Source organism: Nothobranchius furzeri, chromosome 5 (genome assembly GCF_043380555.1).
Source record: "Nothobranchius furzeri strain GRZ-AD chromosome 5, NfurGRZ-RIMD1, whole genome shotgun sequence".
Classification (NCBI taxonomy): domain Eukaryota; kingdom Metazoa; phylum Chordata; class Actinopteri; order Cyprinodontiformes; family Nothobranchiidae; genus Nothobranchius; species Nothobranchius furzeri.
Genome location: NC_091745.1, coordinates 60,220,331 through 60,238,770, shown reverse-complemented (window position 1 = coordinate 60,238,770; position 18,440 = coordinate 60,220,331). Strand labels below are relative to the sequence as shown.

The 18,440-nt window shown below is 46.6% G+C and overlaps 2 protein-coding genes and 2 non-coding genes across 4 annotated transcripts; 1 reads left to right on the top strand and 3 right to left on the bottom strand.

The window, feature by feature from the left end:
• The first annotated feature begins 276 nt into the window (after positions 1-276).
• On the top strand, positions 277-10,366 carry LOC129163410 (major histocompatibility complex class I-related gene protein-like). Its single transcript, XM_054740827.2, has 5 exons — positions 277-494; positions 579-863; positions 946-1,043; positions 9,781-9,901; positions 10,244-10,366. The coding sequence occupies exons 1-4, from the start codon at positions 314-316 to the stop codon at positions 9,877-9,879; spliced, it is 663 nt and encodes a 220-aa protein (XP_054596802.2). The 5' UTR covers positions 277-313; the 3' UTR covers positions 9,880-9,901; positions 10,244-10,366.
• A 2,459-nt stretch (positions 10,367-12,825) lies between these two features.
• On the bottom strand, positions 12,826-12,990 carry LOC129163525 (U1 spliceosomal RNA). The gene has a single exon (XR_008563387.2). It is a non-coding gene; the product is annotated as a U1 spliceosomal RNA (small nuclear RNA).
• An 889-nt stretch (positions 12,991-13,879) lies between these two features.
• On the bottom strand, positions 13,880-14,067 carry LOC129163537 (U2 spliceosomal RNA). The gene has a single exon (XR_008563398.2). It is a non-coding gene; the product is annotated as a U2 spliceosomal RNA (small nuclear RNA).
• Positions 14,068-14,245: 178 nt separating this feature from the next.
• LOC107378900 (uncharacterized) lies at positions 14,246-15,251 on the bottom strand. The gene has a single exon (XM_070550978.1). It carries the CDS (start codon positions 15,249-15,251, stop codon positions 14,502-14,504), a length of 750 nt encoding a protein of 249 aa, XP_070407079.1. The 3' UTR covers positions 14,246-14,501.
• Between the last annotated feature and the right edge of the window lie 3,189 nt (positions 15,252-18,440).

The window sequence follows — 18,440 nt, the reverse complement described above, 5'->3', positions numbered from 1 at the left end:
CTGCACAGAAAACCTTTAGTTTCATCTAAACGTTTATTTTCCTGTTTCCACTTCAGTTCGTCTGATATTTGAGATTCCTGGAAGATCATGTGTCCATTTTTCTTCTCGTGAACCAAGATAAATGCTTTAATTTTAGTTCCTACCACCAAACATCAGAATCTAAACAACTAGATGAGTTTGGCGGAGCTTTACTTTCGTTTCTGACGTTGCTGTTCCAGCTGCACACGTTCTCCAGAGGGTCGCTGGCTGCGAGTCAGATGAAAACACAAAACCTTCTGGATTTCTGAAGTACGGCTATGATGGAGAAGACCTGATGGAGTTTCATCTGGAGACAAAGACGTGGACGCCTCTGACGCCAAAGGCAAACGTCATCAAACATCATTGGGACGCTGACTTACGGGACTTGCAGTTTCACGTCCAAATGCTCACACAGCTGTGTCCTCTGTGGCTGAACAGAACTCTGGCATCAGGAAAAACGACGCCCCCACAAACAGGTCAGATCACCAGAGCAGGAGTCCTAAAATCAGCTCAAAACCAAGACTATTTAGTCATTGTTTCTGTTTACGTGTCCCCCACAGTCTCCCTCCTCCAGAGGTCGCCCTCCTCCCCGGTCCGATGTCACGCTTCAGGGTTCTACCCCCCCAGCATCCAGCTGATCTGGAGAAAAGATGGAGAGCACATTCGTGAGATTCATGGAGAGATCCTCCCAAACGATGATGAAACCTTCCAGCTGCACGTTGATCTGGACATTTCATCCCTCAGATATGAAGACTGGCCCAGATACGACTGCTTGTTCCAGTTTTCTGGTGCTGAGGAGAAAATCGTCCTCAGCCTGGATAAAACAGCAATCCACACCAACTGGAGTAAGAACCAGTGCTTGTAACCGATCTGTTACTTGGCGCTTTTAAAGACGTTTAGCAGGTTTTATTTTTGTGTCCTGAACAGAAGGAATGTCTCCGGGTCGGGGGAGGACCGCCGTGGTGTCGCTTCTGATTCTTCTCATCATCGCAGCTTTTGGATTCATCAGCTACAAAAAGATTACGGTAAAACGTTTAAATAGTTGTTAGAATTTTCTCTGAAAACTCAAATTGTTTATGAAATAAAACACAAATGAGGAAAAACTGAATAATATATGCCGTAGGCTATTTCTATATTATGTCCCTTAAAAGAAGGAGTAAAATATCCATCTTCCTTATTTTCAGACAGATCACCTAAACCTGGTTGCCTGGTGTCGTTGCCACTATGATTTATTATCATGTAATTGTTCAGTTAAACAATGCTGATTGTATATTTCTTCAAGTTGACGCAGCGATAGCTTGCTCCTGTTGTATTGTTGTGTCCCTTGTTTTTCTCTTCTTTCTCTTTCTGCAGGTCTAGAAGCAGACTCTTGTTCATTATTGTTTGTTTTTGTGGAAGCCCCCAAGCTTCCAGCTTCAGAAAACTCCACACTCAAACTTTCAGTTAGAATATTGTGAAAAGGTTCCAAATATCTGCCTGCATCGACAGATCGAGGCTTTGCGTGTCTCCGCCAGACGCAGGAGTATAAACTGGTAACGGGTGCAGTGGGAGACACAGCTGATGTCTTGTTGCTCAAGAGTGGAACAGAGATTTTTCGTGTTCTGCTTTATGAAAGCATTTGTTGCTATTTAAACCGAGATTTTAGAAGAAAACGCTTTTCTTGTTGAGGTTATTTTGTTTCTTGTACACACCTATTTGGTAGGGATGTGAATCTTAGAGCAACTCACGATTTGATTTGATTCCGATTCTTCCGATCGAGAATCGATTCTGAATCGAATCACAATCAGTATTAACAAAGAGTGTCAGCTCCAGGATGAACTACTTTGTTGTACAAGTTAGTTAAAGCTATGGGACATTTTTATTTCACTTTAAACTGGTCATGCTCCAAAAATGCAAATTTACAATGTAAAATAAAGTGATTCCAAAACTGTAAACAGAAGCAATCTTTTGACCAAAAGGCAACATTTATTTTTGCTCACCTTGTAAAGTATAACAAACCTGTAGTTTACCTAACAGTAGCTTTGAAAGTAATACGATCAAATACTTTTCAAGTATGTGTAGAAACAAGTTACATGAATAATCCCGAGTACTCATTTATCAGCTTAGAAAATAAATAGAATATCTCAAATTTCTGAGTATGGAAAAAATTACATTCAAGTGGCCTCTTATCAGCAGATTCAAACATAAATCATCTCAATTTATGGGACCACAAAAGTAAACGGAGTACTGACTCTCCTAACAAAGATCAAAAAGTGCATTTCAAACCTATAACATGCCAAATATTTGAGTTCTTGGAATCGATTCTGAATCTTTATAAATAAGAATCCCGATTCAGACTTGAATCGATTTTTTTCAGTACCTCTACTATTTGGTGTTCATTTAGTGGTGGTTCATCTAAGCTTCAATTATGGACTCCACCATTAACAGAGCTGAAGCACTGCCCCACCATCTGGAGTTTAAATAGGGTTGTCACGGTAACCGGTGTAGCGGTAAACCCCGGTAAAAAAGTTGACAATAATAATAACCGTCTTGTTTTTAAAAAATGTATTATCTCGGTGGGTTACCGTGGCTGCGGTGTAGGCGCGGTGACCCTTACCAGCCAACATATCTGCTGAAGTTGCCGGCGGCACATGCGTGCTTTGATGTTTACAGCCAAAACTTTCTTGAAGCTAAAGCTGAAATAATGGCCAAAGGAGGAAACGGCAGCGCTCAGGACATTTATTATCCCTCAAAGAAGACAAAGTGGGAAGTACGGGCATTTTTTGGATATTTGAAGAATGCCGAGGGACAGTTGATAGAAGACGGCTATCCTGTTTGCCGCACGTGCAGGAAAAAGTGTCTGTGAAAGGCAGCAACGCTTCAAATCTCACGACACATCTGCGTGACCATCACCCACAACTCTACAGTCAACGCAAGGCAAGCTAACGTTAGCGTTTTAGCTAAAATACGTGATCCGAGGACTTGGGTTGAGGGAGAATGCAACGAGTCGCTATATAAAGCAGCCGCAGCGCCGCTACCTGCATATAAACGGACACCCCCATATTGAAATGACGCTATGCATTACGGGGCTCCCAGGGGCAGATAAGAGTTGGTCTCTCTCCGAGGATAGTTATAAATTTATGACATATTCCCAAATCTGCAAAGCTCACAGGAAGGACACAAACCGAGGACAATATTTTCCTGATATAGGGTTTATTACTCAAGGGTAAAAAAAAGTATCTGATTTGAAGGCTACTTGAGTACTGAGTATCATCTGGTCTAATATTTTTAAATTATGACATCAAACAGACAAAAAATAAGAAGTTATGGGCAAATATTGGTATTTTAAAGACTAAAGGGAAAAAATGTAAACAAATAAACAACATAATTTCAAAATAACACATTTTAGGCAAAATTTAGACACAAACTGAGGACAATATTTCCTGACATACAGGGTTTATTTAATTGTGTGAAAATGTAGCACGTTTAAAAAAAATACAGCGATAATACCGAAAACCGTGGTAATTTTGGTCACAATAACCGTGAGGTTAAATTTTCACACCTAATCCACAACTCATGTTAATCTACTGGTAAACAACCAATTCTTACAAACCTACTTCATTTTATCTTTCTGCTACAGATCTTAGGTGGTGATGAGCTACACTGTAGCCTCAGCTGCCCTGGGACACACTGAGAGGCACCGCAGGTCCCTCTGTCCTCCACCAAGATGTTTTTAAAGCCATCTGCATGCTTCCTTAAGATGTTCAAAAACTAAAGAGCTGCATTCTGGTGATTTTTACAGTGAAACTTTTGGGGGACTTTGCGTAAACACGAGTTAAAAAGTAAATCCCCAAAAACTCTTTACAGAATAAAGCTTTCTGCATCATCAAATATCACAGAGATGTTATATTTTAATAAAAATGTATAGGAATTGTTTTACTACCAGTTTTTTTTCTTCTTTTCATTTTTATGGTTCTGATGTTTTGATGTGGCAGATTAAAAGGAAGTCATCAACAAATGGTTTTAAATTTAAAATAAACTTTTTTACTGTCTAATAATGTAATCTTGCATAAAAGGCGACGATGTTAATTAATCTTCTGCAATGAATGTTTATTGATCTGACACATTCTTTACCATTTTATAACAAGTTTCTATGAAGCCGTGTTTAAAATAAAGAAATGATGCCGTGGTGCAACGTCCACGGTCAACTGTAGACACTTGTTCCTGATTGGCTGGGGGCAAAATTTGGCGTTCTATTTCGTCTAGTCTTAGCCCTTAAGCGAGCTGCTATTGGAAGGGTGATCTCAGCATCATGAAGAGCTTAAATGTACGCCCACCACGTGGGCACCCCTTGTGGGTTATATAAGTGGAGCGACTCCACTGCTCGCCTCCGTTTTCTCTTCACGCCAAGCTTAAGAGCTTCCTTTAAGAGCAATTATACAAGAAAAATCTACTCACCGACCATGTCCAGCGACGCCAGGACCTGCCCGGCCTGCCAGACGGGCTCCATCTCCAGCGGCGACCTGCACGCCAAGTGTGAGGTCTGTCTCGGGGCTCACCACGCTGGCCTGGCCTTGACCCCCAGGCCTCGTGCCCGTTTTGTACCGCTCTGCCTGTGGCTGAAAAGGTCCGCCGGGTCGAGTACTTCACCCCCTCCACCGACGAGGAAATTCCGGTGGCTGGCACGTACTCGCTGGACAAGGAGTTACGGTTCTTCAACGTCGGCCAGGAGCCGGCTGGCTCCTACCGACTGGACGATGTCATCGACAGCGAGGAGTACGACGAAGCTGGCTGCCATAGCCCTTCATCCCTCCTGTACAACACGGAGGTTGACGAGCCTCGCGAGGAGTACGACGAGGCTGGCTGCCGCAGCCATTATTCCCTCCTGTACAACACGGAGGTCGACCACGAGGCTGGCTGCCATAGCCCTTTTTCCCTCCTGTACAACACGGAGGTCGACGAGCCTCATGAGGAGCACGACGAGGCTGGCTGCCATAGGCCCTTTTTCCCTCCTGTACAACACGGAGGTCGACAAGCCTCGTGAGGAGCACGACGAGGCTGGCTGCCACAGCCATTATTCCCTCCTGTACAACACGGAGGTCGACGAGCCTCGCTCAGCGGGTCCTTCTGCCCCAGTGGCTTCTCGCTCCTCCCTGCCAGCAGTTAGAGCGCTGCTCCAGGAGCTGCCCGCCATCATCTCCGCGGCTGCGACCCGCAGGGGGCTAGCCGTTCCAGAACCGGCTCCCCTGAGGCAGATGAATTGGCGGGAATTTTCGGGGCGACACAGACGCGCTGTCCAGACCCCGTCTGGCCACGCTTCCCCGCTGCCATGAGCTGCTGGTCCGCCGCCTTCTCCGAGCCTGCCAGGCTCGAGGTGCCAATTTCCACATATGCGCCCATTACCAAGGTCGAGGGCTTCTCCGACCAGGGCTTGCCATCCGTTCCTCCACTGGAGCCGGACTTGGCCTCGCTGTGTGGCGTCAAGAACCACCTCACTGGACCGCGAGCAGTTCCCGCTAAGCACGACCAGCTGCTGAGGCGGCTCGCCGATCGTGCACACCAGTGCGCCTTCCAGACCGGCGCTGCTTGAAATAACATCGCCTTCTCGCCTTTAGCGTTTCCAAAATGGTGGAGGAGCTTGACTCTCCTGTCGAGTCAAAAACCATCATTACTAAAACTGCTGATGCCATCCTCAATCTGTGCGCTGCTGTACTCACCGGTTCTGCTCGCATTGCTGCCTGGCAGACCCTTATCCAGCGGCCTTGTGGCTCACGGCCCTGCCCTCCATTCCTGAACACCTGCACAGAGAGATGCTGGAAGGCCCCATCACCTCTGACGTTCTATTTGGTCCCCATCTTACGAGCGTCATCTAGAGGGCTCAGCGGCTGAACTTTCAGCCACGGTGCGAGACCTGGTCCACTCTCGGTCAGCCTCGCACTCCGGCCGTTCCCCCAGAGGATGGGACGAACGGCGCGGAAACTCCATGCGCCCAGCTGCACGGCCCGCCCCACGGAGCCGGCCTCCCGCTGAGGCAGGACCAGGGAGTTGGCGGCCAACGGTTCCGAACGAGCCAGCAGACACAGCCTTGGCAGTCACAGGAACCTCGCCGAAAACAACCATGAAAACGACTCGTTGGGGGGAATGTGTGTGCTTATGGCTGCAATATTAACTCTGTGAATGATTTTGGTTTTGAAATAAAACCCAAAAAAACGTCACATCGAGAGCACAATACTACAGTCCTCTGCAGAACCTTCTGCCGAATCCTCACACATGATGTTCCCCGCACCAAGCACTGCAGCACATCTGCATGTTCACACAGTCGGACTCGGTCATGTTACACGGTTAGCTGTAAGGGTGCGCTCCATTTGCGCACCACCCCCAGCCTAAAGCCAGGCCAGACTCATCCCGCTTCCCCCTCAACTTTGGGTGGGACGGGATGTCATGGCACTGTCGCGACCACGCGCAAAGCGCGCACATTGCGCGGCTCCATCCGCTGGCACTTTGACGTTCCCGTGCACGGGCCAGGCTCCCACTCGTCATTCATGGACTCCACGCTCTGCGGTGCGGATCAGCCTCTTCCAGCTGTTTCACACTCGCCCTTTCGAGCACAGCCCTCCATGGGTCGCTCCCAGTTCTCTGGTACGAGCGACGGCGGTAAGGGCGCGAAACCAATCCTCAGACGTTGCTCACGTGATCTCGAGCACACGTCCGCTGTCGGAACGCGCGCACGAATGCCTCCCTTTCGGCTACTCGCTAGCCCAGCGCACTTTCTCCAAATGTCTGGAGACCGCGCTGCAGCCACTGCGCACGGCGGAAACGAGGGTTTTATTTTACCGGGACGATCTGCTCCGATGCGCCCGGTCCGAGGACGGGGCGTCAGTGCAAACCAGGAGGTTAACAGAGCATCTGTCAACCCTGGGGTCATCCCAGTCGATTATGTTTCTCGGGGTAGAGCTGAACGCCTCTCTAATGAGAGCACGTTCGTCGCCGGTGAGAGCGGCAGATCTCACCACGGTGATCTCCCGCGTGCAACCCCGCAAGATCGTGAGAGTCCTGTTAGTCATGAGACTTCTGGGCATGATGGCTGCAGCCCACTCGGCAGTGCTACTAGGGTTGTTGCGCTCGAGGCACCTGCAAAGTTGGTTCATCTGCCTCCGGGTACACCCGATACGTCAGAAGAGACGTATGTTGAGGGTTCCCCCCTCAGTGGGCGGGGACCTCGCTCACTGGGGGAATCCCTGCATCCCCTCACACGGGATTCCCATCGGACGTCCTGCGTCACACGTATCTGTGTTTACGGATGCGTCACTGTCTGGGGTGGAGGGCACGTGCTTGTCCCATACAGCGGCAGATCGCTGGCCCTCCCACACGCACGAGCACATAAATGTGTTGGAGCTTATGACAGTGAGGAATGTGTTCATACACTTCGCTGCCCTTCTCGATGGCCGTCATGTTGAAGTTCACACAGACAGCCAGGTGGCGGCAGCCTACATAAATCGCCAAGGGGGAGTTCGATCCCCCCCTCTATTGCGCATAGCCACAGATTTACTGTGTTGGGCACATGTCCACCTGCTGTGCCACCTACATTCTGGGGATCCTGAATGTAGCGGCAGACATCCTGTCGAGAGGGGGTCCCCGCGACTCCGACTGGCGTCTGCATCCCGCGCTGATATCACAGATCTGGATAAGGTTCGGGGAACCGTGTGGATCTGTTCACGGCTCGCGAAAATGCTCAGTGTCACCTGTGGTTTTCCCTGAGTCTCCGGGACCAAACCTCGCTCGGAGCGGACGCCTTCTCACACCAGCCCGGGCTTCGAACGCTCCTTTATGCGTTTCCACCAGTCCCTTTGATTCCCCGTCTCCTGGACCGAGTTCGGTCAGAACAGCTCTCGGTAATTCTGGTGGCTCCCAGACGCCTGTCCGCGTCATGGCTTCCGGACCAGCAAGCGCTACTGTCCGGCTCCCAGTGGAGACTCCCGCGAAGGGAGGACGCCCCTCCCCAGGCGGATGGGATAATCAGACATCCTCCGGAAATAAGCCAACGGCTGTGAGTCTGGCCGCTGAGCGGTTTCGATTAGGGGTTTCTGGGCTGCCGCATGATGTGGTCACCACGATTCAGAGTGCGCGGGCGCCCTCTACCGTTGCATCTTACGCTGCTAAATGGGCAGCTTTCCAGAACTGGTGCACAGAGCGGAATGTTCAAGCGCTCTCCTGCCAGCTGGCGGATGTCCTATCGTTTCTGCAGATACGGACGGACAGGGGCCTCACATTCAGCACTGTTAAGACATATGCTGCAGCTATCTCATCCTGTCACCAGGGTTTTGGTGACAGGTCTGTTTTCAATCATACCCTCACAAAACGTGTTCTAAAAGGTGTCAGAAGGAACAGACCTGTGTCCCGTCCGCTAATTCCCCAGTGGGACCTAGTGGTGGTTCTGCGTGGCTTATCTGAAGCCCCATTTGAGCCCTTGGACCAGGTCTCACTCAAGTTCCTGTCACTTACAACTGCCTTGCTGCTGGCACTGGCATCAGTCACGAGAGTGAGGGACCAAACCACCCTCTCAGTGGCTCCCGCATGCCTCAGGATCCGGGCAGATGGCGGATCTGCTGTTTTCTGCCCCAACCCAGCCTTTGTGCCCAAAAAACATTAATACTTCCTTCAAATCCAGGTCAATTTCATTGGCTGGACTTTTTCCTCCTCCCCATAATTCTGAGGAGAAGGCGGCTTCCCATCTTCTCTGCCTGGTGCGCGCGCTCGCACGATATGTGTCACGCACTTCAGGGATTCGCCGCTCACAAATCATGTTTGTGCACTACAGGGAGTCTTCCCTTGGGCAAGCGCTGTTGGCCCAGCGCCTTTGACTCTGGCTATGTGACGCCATTTCACTCGCTTACACATCATTGGGGCTGGATCCTCCTGAGACACTCAGGGCTCACTCAGCCAGAGGGATTTCCTCTTCTGTGGTGCCCCACAGTGGTGTGTCGATGGAAGACATTTGTCAGGCTGCTTCATGGGCTTCACCCTGTTCCTTTACTCATTATTATTTACGAGGTATGTCTTCAGGATCCATCACTCGTTCAGCGCTTGGACCTCAGCAGGCTGAGTGAACGCATTATGGCACCTCATCAGCCCTGCTTGAATGAATTTCATCCTCTTGTGGATGATATTTTTTAGTGGTGGCCCCACTCTTCTCTCTGGCTGCCTCAGCCTTTTAAGCCCTGGGCTGAGGCTGAGCTACCCCCACTAAAAGGAGACATGTTGGGTGTGTCCATTGGTTGAGCTAACCAGTGTGGCGTAAACCCATCCAGCTGCGCATTATTCCAATAGCAGCTCGCTTAAGGGCTAAGACTAGATGAAATAGAACGTTGGTTAAGTATTGTAACCCCAGATTCTATGAGTCTAGTCGCAGCCCTTAAGCCACTTGGCCACACTGGTTCTGTTAGGACTAAGAGCCATCGGAGGCGAGCAGTGGAGTCGCTCCACTTATATAACCCACAAGGGGTGCCCACGTGGTGGGCGTACATTTAAGCTCTTCATGATTGGCTGATGCTGAGATCACCCTTCCAATAGCAGCTCGCTTAAAGAGCGGGTAAATTAAGCCTCAGAGTCCTTCTCCACCCCCGTATCAATTTTAAAAAATGCAACATTAGTAGGCGTTGCCTGGAGGACCGAGAGGGCGGAGCCGCGGCAGTGACGAAGACGACGGCTAACTAGATGATGCTAGCTCCCTTCACTCTATGCAGTTATTAGAAATGGATGACGTTTCTCCCCCTCCTTACCCAGACACTCGAGAAGAAAGGGACCAAGTCTATTTGGAGGAGACAAGCGGACCTGAGCCTTATTGTTGTGAGCTTGTGTGTTGCCTGTAACTCCCAGAACTGACCCAACAGAACCACCTCTGAATGTAAGTAGCCATTAGCCATAGCATCAGATTAGCTGCAGGGTTTGTCTCCACGGCCCTGGAGAGGTAGTATTCAGCATGTTTTAGAGGTTTATCTGCTTCAGCACACCTGGTTTTAATCAGCAACAAATAGCTGAGCTGCTTAACAGCTAATCTAACCTGTTAAAGCAGGAAATCCACTGAAACGTGCTGGATAGCAGCTTTCCAGGAGTCCTGGGCTCAAGTTAGTCTGCTGCATAAAGTTATGAAAATACCCCATGAGAAAATTATTCTGTAATGTGTTCAGCTCACTAAAACTGCCCTGATTTATTTATTTACTAATAACAGCTGCTCTCTTGGTTCTAGGTCCTCTGGTGTCTGCAGCTGGTCTCCTCAGCTGGTGTCGTCAGGATCAGGAGCTTCCAGAAGAATGTGCCTTTCAATGACTCTTTCCCCCTTATTTGTTATATTAATTAAATAAATCTCAATTTATATATTTCCTGTTTTTGTTCATGTCCATAAATACTTAAACATGCTTGAAATTAAAACGAGCTTTTAACAGTGAGGTGCTAGTTTAATTCATCACAACAGAGATAGTTAAACATGCAATGTGATAATTCAATTAATGTAATTTATAAATATCAATTAAAATATCAAAACTGGAATCTATATGAGATATTTGGCAGCACAAAAAAACTTGTCAAACACAATATTTATTATAATAATTGTAGGCAGACAGGAGACAGAGCTGATGGAGGTTCTCAGTCATCGAAGGATGGCTGAAGGCTTTCCAGGAACAGGAGATGTGGTGTTGTCTCTTCTCTCTCTATTCTGCCAGATGAGCTGATAGGTTACAGGTGTGTGAGGACATCCTCATGCTGTCATGACCAGATGACAGGAGTTATCAGGTGATCAGCCAGGCTAATGAGATGCAGAAAGAAAACAAATTCAGGACAGTGTACTATATGTGGTGTTGCTCACCTTATGTGCTGTTATAGAGTTATTAACGTGTGCCTGCCTCATGTTGTAGAGTCCATATTTTGCTGAGTGTCCTGCAATAATGCAGGTTATTAGTTAATTTACTTTTTATATCAACAACAAAATATTTAATGTAAAAGTTGTTTTCCAGGTGAATCAGCTCACACGTCACCACCAAGTGTCACGGGGGCAGAATCAGTAGCCTCCATCATGATGTAATCACATACTTATTTAATTGTTAATATCTTAAAAATTCTGAAATGTTTTAATTTTTTTTTACCTTGAACAGTTCACTGAGCTTGCACTGTCACTGAAGTGGAAGCTGGAATTAACAGCAGACACCTCACACCTTGGTCTTTTCAGGGGGTGCGGCCGCTGCTCTGGGACTTTCTGGAAGATGAATTTTCATCATGGTCCCCGTGGGTCACCAGACACACTGCGGCTGTGAACTCCATTCTGGCTGGCTATGTAAAAACAAAGAAGCAGCACATTTATAAATGTTTAAAAGAGCATAAAATCACGTGTAACAATAATCTGTAAAACAAATTAAAACTAGAAGGTAATAATAAAATGTTTACATAGAAGATTATTAAAAATAATTCACCTTTGCTACAGGGAAGGCTTCACATCAGCCTGGACAAGTGCATTCTTGCAGCTAAATCAGTCTGACAGCCAGTATCTTGGGTAGATTTAGCCTGAAAAAAAATAGAAGCACATTGTTGTTGGAGTTTATAAAGTCAGATAATATACAAAAGAATCTCCTATATAGGCGCTTTATAACATTCCTAGTGTGTGATCGTTGTTATAACGTAAAAGTCAGTCACATATGATGTGGAGAGCCTGAAATGTGACCTCCTGAACAGAATTCCTTACAGAACCGGGTCAGAAGCTGGATTTCACGCTGTAATGCTGTCTGTCAACTAGTGCTGTTAGTTAGAGCCACTGTTGCAGAATTGCCGACTGACTAGCTAAAGGAAGTGAACCACGTCTCTCAGACTTTGCATTTAGGTAGGGAATTGTCTTTATAAGATGTTAAAACGTTTATTTAGCTTACTCACCTCAGACTGGAGCCCGCCGTGGTGGGGGAGCAGAGTCGGTGGGCTGCATCTAAATCGCGGAAGAGCCACGGTGGGCAGCCTCCCTCTTCAAACGGAGACGTGCAAAATCGCGGGTAAAATGCCCACAGAGTCACCGCAACCATACTACACTACACCTACTCACCAATACTAAGACGATATGGAGCAAGTGGTGCGCACTAAACCCGAACTACTTTCCCAATTACACTAACAGTCAAACACTAACTAAACTACAATATCCAACAGCCAAATCTAACACTAAATAAGTATTTATAACACTAAAAGATATGCTAAAGACTAGGATATGCTAATGCTATATGCTAATGCTGAACTACAGCTGACCTCCTAGCTGGCTTGCAAATGCAACTCCCACTCGCCACAGGGCGTGGCCGAGACGCTCGTTGCTTTTATAACTTTGGCATGGAGCTGCTACGTAGTACTCTACTGATTTACTAGTACTTTACTCTTTAGCCATTGGCTAAAATTTATTCAAAATGACTCAGATTCTATGTTTTCAGCTGAAGGTGGCGCATTACTGTGGTTTTTAGACAGAATTTTTAATTTTTAAAGAAAATGCTAAAATAAAGAATGCACACTATTAGACACTAATTTATGCAGTTCATCAGCAAAAAAAAAGTTAATTTAGACGTTACTTGCTCTTTAAGGGCTGCGACTAGACTCATAGAATCTGGGGTTACAATACGTAACCAACGTTTTATTCTGATTCAGAGTGAGTTAGCACTGAGAATGTTGGAGTTCCTAGATATTGAACGTGTTTAACAAATTAATAATTTACCACGCACGTACAAATTAATAAATTTCCACACATATTCAACTGAAGAAGCTCTAATCATAGTTATATTCTAATCTTAGTTTTGCTGTTGGACAAATCATCAGGGGAGAGCGCGAACGCAGTCCCCCACTACCAGAAATTATGCAGTCGAGATTCCCACATTTGGGGAATTCGCAGACGTCAGCTCAACACCGACTGCAATGGTTGAGCCTCACCCTGGGTGAACCACCATCTTGATCATGGTACCACCCCTGCCAGGTAAGTATGATTTATTTGGCTCACGCATAGGGAGGTCTTTCCCTCACATGCTGCTTTGACTCCTGGTGATAGTGAAAACACAATAAAAGGAGCAGCTTTACAGATTTATTATATAAAAGGAGCAGACACACAAAGGCTGACCCAGGCTCTCAACCTTTATTAACATTTTATTTTAAAAGTTCGTCTCATCATTCCCATGATGCAACGCTGCATTTGTGCACAAAAGGCTAACAGAAACATATCACATGTTAGCCATATATACGCTACCAGAAGTGACCAACAGCCACACGGTGTTCATATGAAACAAGGTGGAGTCATAGCAACGTTAAACTCTGTGGTGCACATCAGAAATGTGAAAAATGTAGAGAAAATAATACGAAACCAACCTCAGATCAGTTTCTCTGCTAGCGATGATGCTACTTCCTGCTTCTCTGCAGGGTCTGCTGCTGCCACCTGCTGGTCAGTAGAGGGAACAGTCCTGGTTGGTTCTTAAGAGGGATTTAAATCTGCAAGAGAGTAAAATAAGACTTTAAAATAATGTCTGAATATCTAACAAGTGGCTAATATGAAAACATCTCCATAAAAATCAAACAAAAAGAAGCTCTAACTTTACTCCAGGCTGTAGAAACAACTCTGTCGACCTCTAGCTGAGAGAAAAACAAACTGCAGATGTTAACAGTTGAATCAAAGCTCCAGACTGTCCACACAGAGCAGTAGGGGCGGGGAAGAGGGTGAATCAGAATCAGACACACAGCAGAAAAGCCCAGTATATGTTGAATTTGGTGCTGGATTATAGGATGTTAATCCAGAATACCAGCATGCTACGAGGAACCTATCATCAATTCCGTTTATTTCTATATAAATTGACTCATTCATATCTTTGTTTTTAACACAGAGAGGGGGTGCACCGTTCCTGGAGGTAATGCAATACCAGGTCGATGCGTGGAGTGGACGGAGCAAGCTCCTATTCCATCTCCTTGCTCCAAAATTCAATTTAATATATGTTCCCCGGATAGGGGACGTATCAGATATTAAACTGATAAGAACAGATTTTTTTTTTTTCAAAATTTTTTATTGACAATTATTAGTTACAATGCCTTTAGAATTTTACAATGAAAAGAACTATTCAACTAAATGGCCTCTGTCATTTGTCTGAAGGCTGTGATACTTTAATTTGCCGCTCTCCATGACCCTCAATCTGGGGTTCCCCAGACTGGGGGGGTGGATAGCAGTCATTTCAACATCAAAATGTGCCCAGATCCTCCTCCACAAACCAAGGACCCTTTTTCCTCTGACCACACCACTGAGGTGTGGTTTGGGATCCTCCATCTATGCGCTGGAGTGTCAGGGTGTTGCTGCTTCAACCTTTTCTTGTGGACTCCGGCTCCACCATCTGAATGTCACAGAGGCGATTCTTCTTTGTGGCTGTGTCCTTGGCTCGCCACCCGCAACCCTGACAATGTCCTCAGGGCTGCAGCCATCCGGATCACAGCCACGGGGGGGATCTGCATGTGTTTTCTCACCAGCAAGTTTCTGGAGGTCCAAATGGCGTCTTGATGGCGGCTAGGGTGAGCCTTTCCTCGTCAATGAGTTTTTCTGGCTTTGCCATACTCTGGCTCACCCCAAAGAGCACTAGGTGTGCTGTCAGGACCTCCCTTGCTGGCAAGTATGGGAAGTCCTGGGAGCCGGCTGTTGTCCACAGGTCGATAGCAGCACTGCACTCCCAGAGGAGGTGCCGTACCGTCTCCGGTGCGCCACAGCCGGATCGGGGGCATGCCGCTTTGGCTGCCATTCCTCTGGAGTGCATAGCATCCCTGACGGGGAGGATCCCATGCGCTACCAACCATGAAAGGTCCATCAGTCTGTTTGGGAGACCAGGGCGGCTGATGCATTTCCACACCGCCTCCGCCTCCCTACCTGCAAGTCCCGCAACAGGAATCGGGTCACTTTGAGTCTGTACAACAGAGGTTAAATAACACTGGTTTAAAAGTGTGTCCTTACTTTCATTTTCCAAATTAAAATGTGTTAAAAATGTCTTAATGACCTCGTAGGCAGGTGGTAACTGAAAAGCTACAGGTACTCTCAAATTACTTGGCACCAATTTTAATTTACGGAGGTATGAACCCATACAATAGTAAGTCATTGCACGTGTCTTTACACCGCCCTGCTCCGTCATTACTTGTCGCATGTGGGTGCAGGTGTAATGTGCTCCCAGACACAAATATAGGTCTGGCACCCCCATGCCTCCTTTTCCTTTAGGTTTCTTCATTTCTTCTCTCTTCAGTCTCTCCCACTTGGATCCCCATAAAAACTGGAAGATTGTCCTCTCAAGACTCCTTATCGTTTTCCTAGATGGTAAAAACACACTTTCTGCCAATAAAAATAAAGGGATTATCACAGCTATTATCAGCACTTTTCCGTTCAGGGTTAGGTCCCTCTGGGATTAATAAAGTATTTTTGAATTGAATTGAATTGAATTGAATTGTTTCCACAAGCCTGTTCTCTGTCTCACTTTTGCTGATATTTCTGTTCAATTTACCTCGCCTTTACCTGATTTATCAAATTTAATCCCTAATATCTTTTGTTCATTTGAGTTTACTTTTGCCTGTGTTCTTTCAGTTGCTGTCCATGGTCCATACAGCTGTAGTTGTGTTTTGTTCTCATTTAATTTGGCCCCAGATGCTTTCCCATACTGCTCAGTTAGTATAAAAGCTCTGTTTATAGATGACATGTCAGTACACACGATATTAATATCATCCATATATAAAACACATTTTAGGTCTTGACCTCCACTGCCTGGTATCCTTTGTCCTGTAATCCATTTACCTTTTATCATTTGTGCTAATGGCTCAATGTATATCACGTACAAAATCGCTGACAGCGGGCACCCTTGTCTCACACCTGACCTGTTCTGTATTTTTTTTGTTAGATGTCCATTTAGCAGACATTTACTGTTAACATTACTATATATTAACTTTATCCAGTGCTTGCACATCTCAGGTAGACCTATTTTCTCTAATAACTCAAGAAAAAAAAGATAACAGATCTTTTTTTTTTTTCAAATTTTTTATTGACAATTATCAGTTTACAATGCCTTTAGAATTTTACAATAAAAAGAACTATTCAACTAAATGGCCTCTGTCATTTGTCTGAAGGCTGTGAGTGTGATCCTTTAAGTTGCCGCTCTCCATGACCCACAACCTGGGGTTCCCCAGGCTGGGGGGGCGGATAGCAGTCATTTCAACATCAAAATGCGCCCAGATCCTCCTCCACAAACCAAGGACCCTTTTTCCTCTGACCACACCACTGGGGTGTGGTTTGGGACCCTCCATCTATGCGCTGGAGTGTCAGGGTGTTGCTGCTTCAACCTTTTCTCGTGGACTCCGGCTCCACCATCCGAATGTCACAGAGGCGATTCTTCTTTGTGGCTGTGTCCTTGGCTCGCCGCCCGCAACCCTGACAATGTCCTCAGGGCTGCAGCCATCCGGATCACAGCCACGGGGGGGATCTGCATGTGTTTTCTCACCAGCAAGTTTCTGGAGGTCCAAATGGCATCTTTGATGGCGGCTAGGGTGAGCCTTTCCTCGTCACTGAGTTTTTCTGGCTTTGCCATGCTCTGGCTCACCCCATAGAGCACTAAGTGTGCTGTCAGGACCTCCCTTGCTGGCAAGTATGGGAAGTCCTGGGAGCCGGCTGTTGTCCACAGGTCGATAGCAGCACTGCACTCCCAGAGGAGATGCCGTACCGTCTCCGGTGCGCCACAGCCGGATCGGGGGCATGCCGCTTTGGCTGCCATTCCTCTGGAGTGCATAACATCCCTGACGGGGAGGATCCCATGTGCCACTTGCCATAAAAGGTCCATCAGTCTGTTTGGGAGACCAGGGCGGCTGATGCATTTCCACACCGCCTCCGCCTCCCCACCTGCAAGTCCCGCAACAGGAATCGGGTCACTTCGAGCCTGTACAACAGAAGTTAAAAAACGCTGGTTTAAAGGAGACATAACATGAAAAACCCACTTTTTTATCCATTAACACAGTGTGTTTCACATTTTAAGTGTCTAAGTGAGCAAAAAGGCTTATATTATTCACTGGAGTTGCTATTTAGATAATTAATAATTAAGTTTTGGGCATATTTGTCCACCTGTTCAGTTTTTCACATTATCTATTACATCAGTAATTTATTGATTATTGATTTATTGATTTATTGGGTTCCACAATACCCACACAAGCCCTATGCTGAAGACGGGATAGCCGACACCATCGGTGGTCTGTTGCAAGCAGGGGTGTTGGAGCCATCCGTGTCTGAGTGGAACACTCCTATTTTACCTGTAGAAAAGAAAAATACTGGTAAATATCGAATGGTTCATGACCTGCGTCGTATAAACGCCCTACTTAACACAGACTCACTTCCCGTCCCTAACCCATATGTGGCTCTGACAAACCTACCACCTTCACATGCATGGTTCACCTGCATAAACTTGGCAAACGCATTATTTTGTCTTCCACTTCATGAATCTCTGAGGGACATTTTCTCTTTCACATTCAGAGGACAGCAATACCGATATACTCGTTGCCCCAAGGGTTCACCCTGTCCCCTGGACTATTCAACCAATGTTTGCGTCAGCTCCTGGACACATGCCCCCTACCTGATGACTGTGTTTTAGTGCAGTATGTTGATGCATGATGACAGCTGGGGTGAAACCTGTCGGCGCCCTCTGCAGGCTCCTGTCTGCAAGCTACCCAAACACTACTGACCCATTTGGCCAAGCTTGGGTTTAAGGTTAGCCGGTCCAAACTCCAAATAGCCAGAAAACAAGTATCGTTCTTGGGCAGAATGATCTCACAAGTTGGCGTCTCATTGTCACCAGATCATAGAAACTCCACCATTCTAAACCTGAAACAGTCAAAGACATGTTTTCCTTCCTAGGCCTGACAGGCTACAGTAGACACTTCATCCCCAACTATGTCGGTCTCACTGCCCCACTACATGCTCTTATAACACCCTTTGGGATGCGTCAACTTACTGCTCATCTGGAATGGACTATTCCAGCAGAAGAAGCATTCATAAAACTTAAACAACAACTATCCACAGCCAGTGATTTGGCTACGGCCGACTACAAATCTACGTTTTTCCTTGATGTTTCTGGATCAGAAACTCATGTTGATGGAGTTCTGTTCCAGAAAAAAGGGGGAGGTCAGAGACAAGTCTTGATGTACATAAGTGTCATGCTAGATAACACAGAAAAAAGACACCCACCCTGCACCCAACATGTAGCAGGTCTTGCAAAAATTTTACAGAAAACAGCTCATATAGTAATGGGCTACCCGCTGAAAGTACTGACAACACACAGTGTAGTAGCTTATATCACATCACAAGCTTTCACCATGACCCCGCTGAGACAGAGAAAGATCAGTAAGATCTTAGAGGCTCCACACATCACCTACACACATGAAGGGAT